The sequence below is a fragment of the Gossypium arboreum genome, chromosome 2 (genome assembly GCF_025698485.1).
Source record: "Gossypium arboreum isolate Shixiya-1 chromosome 2, ASM2569848v2, whole genome shotgun sequence".
NCBI lineage: Eukaryota > Viridiplantae > Streptophyta > Magnoliopsida > Malvales > Malvaceae > Gossypium > Gossypium arboreum.
In genome coordinates this window covers 114,588,509-114,599,980 of record NC_069071.1, presented here as the reverse complement: position 1 = coordinate 114,599,980, position 11,472 = coordinate 114,588,509, and the positions used below count along the sequence as shown (strand labels likewise).

The window sequence follows — 11,472 nt, the reverse complement described above, 5'->3', positions numbered from 1 at the left end:
GTAATGGGTCTTTACTCCCTCTATTTTGTTGAAATTTGGGATTTAATCCCTTTGATTTGGCAGGATTTGGTCTTATACTTTTATAATCTATTAGTATATCCAAATTGGTAATACCAATAGCTTTGTTATTAAAGTGATAATGTGATTTTTTTAAAATACAGGACATGTGAATTTATTATTGATTGAATATGGTTGATTGGATTTTCACATGTCTTTGATTCTATAATTGAATAGTCGTAAAACAAAATTCATATAACCACTTTGATGGTACAACTAATAGAGTTATTAATTTAGACCTACTAATAACATTATAAAGTCGAATTAAAGTAGAATGTACAGGATAATTGTATTTGTTTTGTAAGCCAAATTGGCTAGAACGGTGTAATGTACCAGCTCTTTGCTGCTTTTCATTTGGACAAACAAAACCATTTGCTTATACAGAAACAAAGAAAAAACTGCAATCTCTTCCGAACTCGAAAATCTCGGTGTCGTTTTCAACATTTCGGAAGATCGATCGGAGGTGGAACAAGTGACTGGTTAGGTCCTCTTCCATTGTCCACCAAGAATGCCATCTTAAGCCCCCATGTTGTATGCACTTCCAAATGGCAATGCAAGAACCAAACTCCTGAACAATTTCCACAAATAAGATTGATGGACAATGTATAGGAAAGAAATTTATAAATGTTATTAGACTTTAGATTTTGTGAATTGAGTGGATTGGGTCGATTTGAGTTAGATCAATCTGGTTGAGTTAATTCAGTTAATTTTTAAAAATTTAGTTCATTTCATTTCAAGTTAATTTTAAGTTTAAGTTTGAGTTCATGCTGTTTTGGGTTCAGATCATTCGGGATTGAGGCTTAAATTTTTCAGAACTGGTCATTATAGGTTTGGATCATTTGAGTTCTGGTCACCTTTGATTTGAGTAATTTTGGGTTATTTTCAATTTTGGTTAGTTGAGTTCAACTCATTTGGGATTTGAGTTTAGGACAAACAAGGATAGGTTGGGGGTTCAAATTATTGACTTTTCATGCTTAAATCAAGTTAGGTTGAGTTGGAATTCAAATTGGACATGGTTTAGAACAAAATTCATGACTCTAAATATGATGTAGTGTTAATATAACTTGTAGTTTTTGAATTTCGCAATTAGATTCATTTAATTCATGTGTTTTTTTTGTCTACTTTGGTACTTGAACTTAACCATTAAACCCGTTTTGGTCCTTAAACTAGGTAAACATACAAATTTAATATTGTGACACTCTAAAATTGTGCTAGACATAAAAAAAATTAAGTGATGATATCATCAAAATTTAAAAGAATCTAAGTTCAAAGATCAAAATGGATTCAGATATCAAATTCAAGCATAAAAATGGAAAAAAAATTACATGTATGAACTTAATTACCAAGTTGAACGCTCAAAGTTATATTAACCCTTAATGTATTATAAAAGTGTTAATATACCTGGATTATCAGCACGGAATCTAATGGCAACCCATCCACCAGATGGTACCCCAATAGTGTTCCTCTCAATCGGATCCACAAGATTAAATTTCATCGGATCGGTCATCGGATTATAGTTTCCAGGTCCCCTCCCAACGGCGTAGAAACTAAATCCATGCAAGTGAATTGGGTGATTCTCAGGTGCTACAATCCCAGTACCTTGCAAAACAAGTTGCACGTTAGCATTATAAGCCAACCTAAAAACCTTTGTCCCATTCATCGTCTGTAGATTCGACGGTGGAGTCCCGGTGTAGTTAAAAACATACGGCGGGTTCGCCGGAAAATCCGTCGTGAAAACCCCATTGATATTGAAGTAATGTGCTTGAAGCAATGCCGTAGTAGGCAATGTGAATGTCAAGTTGTTAATTGAAGCCACCACACGGCTACCATTACCGGGTTTGCATGTAGGACAAGGGTTCAACCCTAGTCCAACGGTGAAATAAAGGTTGTAATCAACGGTTCGAGGTACCGAGGCCGGGTATTGTTTCGAATTGAGGGAACGGAGTGAGTTTACGAAATTTGTGGCGACCGTCGTGGCGTTTTCCAGCGGTGGGGTAGTGAGAATTGTGGGGGTGTTTGTGAGTGTTCCGATGTAGTTTAAGGTGGCTGTTGCGGTTATGTTATCTACAGCAATGGGAGCGTCCATGAAAGGGGACACGGTGACCAAGTAGTTGCCTTGTTTTTGATCGGCGAAGAGAAGGACGTTGGTGGTTTGGCCCGGAGAGATTAGCACAGTGTCGGTTTTGAAGGGTTTAACGTATGTGGCGTCGACTTCGACGATGGTGACATGGTGGCCGGCGATCTTGAAGAAGAGCTCTTCGTTAAGAGCAGCATTGATTAAACGTAGTAGATATGTCTTCCCCTTTTCAACGTGCAACGTGAAACCACCTGCATGCAAAGTATTATATCATGTTAGTTTAAAAAATGGGTAGTGAATTACTTTTTTCTCTTAAAATTTTTTACCTAAATTTACTATTAAAAATTGATATGACAAATGAAATAATTAAATAGTTACATGTGGCATGTCAACTCATGATAATATGTAATATTATAAATGTAATTATTTTTAATTTAACGTATAATAATTATTTTATATGTATTTTAGTTGAAAGAGTTAAATAAAATCCAACTACTAATAGCTATATGTTTGATCATATGACAATCAACATATGATTTGAATTGAACAAACAACTTTGATCTTGACTTTATGGCAATCTTAATTTATTGTGCCATTGACTTTGATTCTTTTATTATTTGTAAATTTATTATTGTTTAAATTAATTAATTAAATTTTCAGGTGACCCAATTACATTATATGGAAATATACTAATAACATTATAAAAATAAAGATATCAAATTATATGTAATTAAGAGCGGAAGGGAAATAATACCCTGTGAAGGACAATTGGAGACTGGTCCTGGCAAGCCATTAATGGTGTGAGCATCCGAGACATTAGGAGCCAAACCAGATTTGATTGCTTCGTTGATAACATCTTCAGTGTCGGATTTCCACCACTCAGCCAACACCACAACCACTTCCTTGTCGGGTTTCGGGAACGGATAAGGCACACAACACTTCGGCAAGATGACAATGGCGCCGTGGACGGTGGATCTTAGCCAGAGAATATGCGCATGCCATAGCAATGTGCCTCTTTGGCCTGTAATGGTGAAATTATATATATAGCTTTGCCCTGTCGTGATTGGACACTGTGTAATATATGCTGGCCCATCTGCCCAACCTGTTCGAAGTTGCCTGATACCATGCCTGAAAAACTCAATGAAAAAAGCTTTCTCAGTGTTGAATGGTGATTTTAAAGGGTCAAATTTTGGTTTTGGTCACTCTATTATGTTCAAATTGAAGATTTAGTCACTATTATTTGGCATAATTTTTTATTTCTTTACGTTTATAACGTCATTAGTTAGTTCAAATAATTCATACCGTTAATTTGTGAATTTTCCTTTAAAACACCTATACAAACTCATAATGCTAACATGATTTCTTTGTTCTTCTTGGAATTTAGGAAAAATTCTAAAATTTTAATTGAAATAGTTAACGGTATTAATTATTTGGAGAAACTAATAAAAATTTTAAAAATAGATAGACTAAATTGTTTCAAAATAAAGTATAGGGGTTAATTTAACCTAATTGAGTCCTCAAAATATCAATATCATTTCAATCAAATTTTTCTATCAGCTGAGCTATCGACTTAGGTGTTAAATGTTAGCTCGGATCTAGTATGGAGTATATGTAAAGCACGTGTTTTAAATATGATTCACATCATATTCAAGTTAACATTTAATGCTCAAGTTAATAGTTAGGTTGACAAAAAATACTTGATTTATACAATACCAATATTTTGAAATTTCAATTAGAACTTAGAATCTTAACCCTAATGTATAGGGACTAAATTTCACAATTGAGCATAATAGAGAGGGATTAAAATGATAATTTAACCGATTCAAAGCAGATTAAAAATAAATAATAAAAAAAAAGGAAATTTTTAGGGTTCTCACCAGTGAATGGTGACATTGTAATTGACATGGTTAACGACATTGATAAGCACTGTATCATCTTCCACAGCGTACAACGTTGGACCTGGGAACATACCATTGACTGTAACAATGGGTTTTGTCGAACATAACATAGTTGCATTCTTCATTACCACCTTAATTTGCCAAGTTTACCAACAAAACACAACACACAATAGTACTGAGTAACATGTTTTAGTTAATTCCTATAACCAATTAAAAACATCTAACAATTAAAACAAATGGAGTGATAGACACTTACATCGAACTTGTATTGTCGAACAGCACTGTCGATAAGAACAGGAAAGTGGATTATTGCAACAATAACTAAAATTCGAATGGTTGAAGACTCCATTTTTCTTTTTCTTTTGTTATTGTTTGATTTTTTCACATGGTTTTTCCCTTGGCTTTGTTGCGGTTCTGTATGAACTCTAACATTGCACCATTTTAAAGCGACCTATTGGTGTTGGATATTTCTAATTAAAATTTGGATTATCATATGTTTAAATTATCGAATATTAGACTCGTAAAATGAGTATGGGTTCAATCTAGCTTAACTTGAAAATTATTAATATACACTAAATTATTTTACACTTGTGACAAAAAAAATCTATACATGTATTTACAAAATTTTAAATTACCAGCTAGTTTAAGTAGATTCAAACCAATAATACCAACAATTGTTAGGTGCAATGGTAAGACACATTCTGCTTGTAGGGAAGAATTAGGTTTGAACCTTGAAAACGACATTATTGGTAGGGGCAGCCACGAGCCTCAAATATGGACTTTAAAACGGATATTAAAAATACCAAAAAAAAGAAAAGAAGAATCAAACAAGTAAAAAACACAAATGGACAAAGAATTAGACAAAACCAGCATAGGGTAACTACGCATTGTGAAATTGGAGACCCACACATAGTGAGAGTTGAATGTAGGTCATCAACTGACACCTAAATGATACGGATTCAAACATTATCATCTTGTGATGATAAAAAAATGATTCAATACGAGTCGAAAAGATACATGAATTTACCCTTTGAAAATACGGGCAAGTTTAGAAAGACAATAAAACCGTTTACTTCATGCTAATAATCATGAGATTTGAATTCCAAAAAAAAATCACAACATCTGAATTTTGGCTCTTAATTTAGTTGGCATTGTTCTTGTTACAATAACAAGGAAAATGTAGATTTGAGCGTCTTCCAATTTTAAAGTTTGGGGAGAGTTATGAATAATACAAACTTAGAAATAGATTTATTACTGCTTAAACATATGATTTCTTCTTTGTTAGGTGGATGAATGTATCCTCTAGAAACAAGAAAGATGGAGAAAAAACAAGGTTTATTCCCATTATTTCTTGCATTTCACATAAAAGTTGTTTTTTAGGGACCAAATCATAATTGGAAGTTTAAGTTCTTAAACCTCTCAATGCCATTTCCAGATAAATTACAAGCATTTAACTCAGAAAATTGGTTGGTTGGAATTTATCGTCAGTAAATTCATCTTTAGGCCCACCTTTAAGCATTGAATTCCAAGCCAGCTACTGTGTGATTATTTCATCCCAGGCTTTTTCTTTTTTTACCTAAGAAAATTGAAATAAAAATTTTTGTGCCGAGACATCGAGATAAAATTTTAAAAAAATTATTTTAAATTAATTAAATTATTAATTTTAGAGGGATTAAGAATGTATTTCTTTATTTAATGTTATTTGTGAGAATATTTTATAAGTCAAATTATGTTCTCCGTCTTTGTACTTAAAATCCGATTTAAAATTTTTAGTCCAATTATTGACATTCTTGTTGTTTTCCGTAGAAAATTGCTTATTATAAAGTATGATTTATTTTTGAAGTTGGTGTAATTGCATAGATGTACTTATGACAAATTTTGACATAAAATACTCACTTTGTCAGTTTATTGAGTTTATACAATCGCACGGGTGTATTGATAATAAACTTTAAATCGAAAAATACTAACTATTTTAATGATTGAATTGAAATTTTAAATCGAAAAAAAAAATTAAATACAAAAACTAAATCTGATTGTTTTAACATTATCAACCAAGATAACAAAAAGGTTGAGAAATGGCTTTCATGATGATCTTCATAAATTGACAACCCTAATAGGCCAACAGTTTAACTATAATCGCTTGTTTGAAAGCCAAGACAAAACCAACTAAGAAACATGCTTTCCCCTCTCCTTAATTTCAAAGTTTTCCAAAGTATATTTGTTTAAATGGGGATGAGATTACTCATTTGAAACCAAATGGCTTATTGAAGTTTAGGGTTAGCTACCAAATTATGATGAACTCCTTTGGAATTGAGTTCAAATCACTCCTAGACTGTCCGAGGTTGGAATTGGACCCTATAGTAAACCGGTTGCTGTTTTTTGTCTAACATTTTGCGATTTTTGGTAATTATATTGGATTTTGGTTAAATCTGGAATTGAGTTGAGTCGGACCTTTAAATGAGAGACAAGTTCTCTTAGCTTTGTATTTTTCATCCACAATACTTGAATCAAAGATACCGTTTAAGGATATTGAACTCTTTACTACTCGACCCAATAAACATTGCTAAACTAAATTCTCATTTTGGTTGGAAGCTTGATTATGCTTTGATTGGGATTATACTTTATGGCATCTATTATGAAAAAAAAAAGTTGTTTTGGAAGAATAAATTGGAGTAAATATTTCAATTTTGAGCCGAATACCAAAAATTCAATTGGATCAATTTAATTTAAACTTGATCTAGTTTGATTTAATCATGAAAATTCAACAATCTAAACCTATTTAACTCGAACCTTAATTAACCTAAACCCAAGTTTGACTTAAACCAGTAATAATTCTAACCCAAATGACTCATACGTAAACCCAAATTGATCTATTCCTAATTGATCCAATTCGAAACCAACTGGATTTGTCTAATGAACAACTCTAAGTTAAAAAATAAATGTATTTAATACATTGGTGTATATATATTTATAACTAACAATCATTATATGACAACAATGAAATAAAATATTAAAAAGAAATAAAAATCTTGATTCAGTATAAAATGATAGTTAAAATTCTTGTGAGACACCCATTTAATACAAATTCAAACCGTGATATATCATCTTCACCCAATATTATTTGAAAATTGTAAATAGAAATAAACAAATTCTTTAATAAATCACATGTTTGATTCCTATCTATATAAACCCTAAATTAAATTGATGTGAATTAAACATATGTATACAAAAACTCTAGTGGAAAATGGAGATAGATTTATTGCTTGGGGTTGTATATATGGGCTTTTTTGGGATCAAATTTTGGACCATTCTCTGACCAAAATTTCTTTTTTTAGACCATTCTAAGGGACTGAAACAGAAGCCTACCCTCTATTTTTCTATAGCCTAAGCAAAATAAAGAAAGGTGTTAAATTTCAACTTTTTATAGCAATGCATGGCTTGTTTTTTTAAATCCATTTATCTGTTCATGTTTTTTTAATAGAAGAAAATTTGTATTATTTTTATTTTTATAATTATATTTAAAGTATATTGTATAAATTTTGATATATTAATAAATTATTTTATATAAAATTTGATAAAATAAAATTATAGACTATTTTTTATAATATTTTCATTATATACATTATTTTAAAAAATAAGAGCGTGGGATATTAAATAAAAATTTAAACATAAATAATTTATCGTTATGCGTATTAGTGTAAGCTACCATCTAACATTAAATTTAATATAAAGATGGTGTTTGATTTGGGCACAAATAGAGAATTGAGTAATCAAATCCTCTAATTGTAGTGTTTGGTGAATGGAGGTTTACAAGAGCTTGTTAAGCTAAAACCTCCAAAATAAAAAACGTTGGAACGGATAATTTTTTTCGCAACTGATTGAGAATGAGATACATAGAATGACATATTTGACCATGCTTGCTAAAAAATTATTCTCTTTGCCACATGCTCTCAAACCTCAAAGGGGCGTCAAAATATCAGCAGCTTCCATTCTAAAAAAAATCACTGATTAATTTATGTACTCTTAATATATTTCCAAGTTAAGAAATTTGCAAATAAGGAATTTAAGAAATTTGTTTATTTAAAATTTTAAAAATATTCACTAATTAATTTCCATAATGGATATTTTAATTCGTTGGTAATAGTGTTTCATTTCAATAATTTCACTCAATAAAAACTAAAGTATTATAAACAAGTAAATATTTTTAAATAAAATGTGCATTTAATAGTTAATATAATCAATTGTCAAACACCAAACAGGACCAAAGTGATTATTATAAAGTTATATTAACTCATCTTAAAGATCGCCATAAACACTAAAATGCACTTGCTAACAAAATCTTATTGTTGTTAGAATCAAACGGATTTATCGCTCAAATCAACTAAACTAAAAATTGATCAGTACATCAATCTGAATAAAAGGGTTGGACCAATTAAACTAAAAATTGATTAAATGAAATTTTATAATTTTATAATATATTTTTTATTTTTATAAATTTTTTAAATAATTTATTTCATTAAAATTGAATTGACAATCAAACCAATCAAATTGAAAATTAATGTCTTAATTAATTTCATCACCCATCTAATTGTTAAAATGATAATAAGATAAGTCCCAAAAATTCATCAATGGCTGCCACTGACAAAATCAGTGAGTGAAAAGGACTTAAATGTTTCAAATGAAAGCAGCAAAGATCATTTTGTTTTCCTATGAAAATGTGCCCACCAACAAGAAAAAAAATATAACTCAATCTTTTCTAAATAAATCTGCATTTATTCATGTTTCGAACATTAGACTTATAATTAATATCTTACATCAATCGGACACTGCCCTGTTTCAGTTTCACCAAGCATTTAATGGTGTCTGATCCAACTGTGTGCCCAAAATTGCTAATGTCAATGGCTTATAAGTAATCACTTGCTTCCGGGGTTTCAATTCAGCTCTCAATATGCTTGCTGAACTTTGAACTTTTGATCATTGAATCCTTGGGGTTTTAATAGGATTGTAATGGCAGAAGAAGATATATATATAAGGAGGACGGAACGACCAATTTCCGGAACAAACCGGCCGTCAAACATAAGACCGGGACATGGAAAGCATGTCCTTACATCCTAGGTAATTGTATATGTTACAAATTCTATGTATGTTCCATGGTCTGGTATTTTCAATGATCCCTTTTAAGGTACATTTGATGCGTATGCTTTATATATAGGAAATGAATGCTGTGAGAGATTAGCTTACTATGGGATTAACACGAACCTTGTTAATTATCTAAAATTCCAACTCAATCAACGAAACGTCATGGCCGTTAGTAACGTCACGAATTGGTCGGGAATGTGTTACGTCATGCCTTTAATCGGAGCGTTTTTCGCTGATGCGTATTTGGGACGATACTGGACGATTGCTAGTTTCTCCATCATCTATGTTTTCGTAAGTTTATTTCGGGTTTGGTCAATTTTTTTTAGTCACTAAGTTGTGTAAGTTCATTGCAGGGCATGATTATATTGACAATATCGGCATCAATTCATGGGCTAAAACCGAAATGCGACGAAAACAACATTTGCCATTCGACAGGGTTACAAATTGGAGTGTTTTTTCTAGGACTATACTAAATAGCCCTTGGTACCGGATGAATTAAGCCTTGTGTTTCTTCGTTCGGTGAGGATCAATTTGATGATTCCGATGAAACAGAAAAGAAACAGAAGAGTTCTTTCTTCAATTGGTTCTATTTTTCGATTAATATCGGTGCACTTGTCGCTTCTTCGTTCCTTGTTTGGATACAAACAAACATGGGATGTGGTTGGGGGTTTGGGATTCCAGCCGTTGCCATGGCTATTGCAGTTGCGAGCTTCTTTCGGGTACGAAGTTGTATAGAAACCAAAGACCAGGAGGGAGTCCCCTTACTCGAATCTTCCAGGTTATGGTTGCTTCCGTCGGGAAAGCTCGAGTTGAAGTCCCCAACGACAAGTCTCTTCTACAGTTCGAGGAAGCCGAAAACTCAATCATACGAAGCAATTAAGGTACGAAATTTTGATGATTTTTAATAATTTTTAAAATTTAAAAGGACTTAATTAATTTTTTTAAAAAAAATTGGTTACTAATGCCGTTTTGACCTTTTAGCTTTATTAGGTTGAGGGTTAAATTTATTTTTATACCTTATACATAAACACCAAATTTTGAAGGAGTTACTTTGCTTACTCATATACCGTACAAAAGTTAATTTGCCCGAGGACTAAAATGCAATCTAATGTATAGTACAGAAAATTTTGTGATACTTTTACCACGTAATGTTATAATTGTGTACTAATTGATTTCATTAATGTATGTACCATTATAGCTTCTTTGACAAGGCAGCTGTGGTAACTTCAAATGATCAAATCTAAGGATCCATCAATCTATGGAAGCTTTGCACAATAGCCCAAATTGAAGAACTTAAATCCATAATAAGGTTACTTCCCATATGGGCAACAGGTATTATATTTTCAGCTGTATATAGTCAAATGGCCACATTGTTTGTACTACAAGGCAACACAATGTAGCTTCACATGAGCCCATCATTCGAGATCCCTTCGGCTTCACTATTTCTCTTCGAGACGATCAATGTTATTTTCTGGGTTCTAGTTTATGATTGTTTCATCGTCTCTTATCATGAAAATTAACCGGTCATAAAAATGGGTTCACCCAACTCCAACGCATGGCAATCGACCTTGTCATTTATATCTTCGCCATGCTATCTACTGTCACATTGGAACTTGTTCGACTCCGTAAAGTAAAAGAACATAACTACTACAAACTTATACATATCCCGATGTCGATCTTTTGGCAAGTTCCACAATACTTCATTATAGGATGTGCTGAAGTTTTTACCTTTATTGGACAACTGGAATTCTTCTATGAACAAGCACCAGACGCTATGAGGAGCTTATGTTCTGCTCTTTCACTTACAACAGCTGCTTTAGGGAATGATTTGAGCCCATTTCTTGTGAATATAGTGGCTGATTTTAGCGCTAGGGATGGTGATTATGGGTGGATACCAGATAATTTGAATTATGGTCATCCTCACTATTTCTTTTGGCTTTTGGCAGTGTTGAGTGTGCTTAATTTGGGAGTTTATCTTATGGTTGCTAGATGGTATACTTTTAAGAAGGCACCTATATGAAATTGATGATCAATTGGGCAGTTTGGGTTGGTTTCGAAGTTAATCCGGATTGAATCGGTTTACCTTTCAATCATTTTGCGAGTTTGTATTATTTTGGGTTTGAATTTTTTAATCGAATTTTCAGGCTCAAGTCATTTCATTTATTTTTTCTATTGTGATTTTGATTTGATATTGAAGTGTAGATAATTTTGAGTTAGGCTGGTTCATGTTACTGACTTCTTATGATAAAAGCAAATTGTATCTGATTCAAATATGAATTAATCAAGTAGATCTTAGTATAT

General features: G+C 32.0%; 1 protein-coding gene and 1 pseudogene across 1 annotated transcript; one reads left to right on the top strand and one right to left on the bottom strand.

The window, feature by feature from the left end:
* Positions 1–232: 232 nt before the first annotated feature.
* Positions 233–4,463, bottom strand: LOC108465074 (laccase-4). The gene is made up of 5 exons (XM_017765399.2): positions 4,289–4,463; positions 4,012–4,163; positions 2,889–3,262; positions 1,459–2,385; positions 233–625 (listed from the first exon to the last, which is right to left on the bottom strand). Exons 1-5 carry the CDS (start codon positions 4,379–4,381, stop codon positions 495–497), a joined length of 1,677 nt encoding a protein of 558 aa, XP_017620888.1. The 5' UTR covers positions 4,382–4,463; the 3' UTR covers positions 233–494.
* Positions 4,464–9,039: 4,576 nt separating this feature from the next.
* LOC108466335 (protein NRT1/ PTR FAMILY 8.1-like) lies at positions 9,040–11,191 on the top strand (annotated as a pseudogene).
* The last annotated feature ends 281 nt before the right edge of the window (positions 11,192–11,472 follow it).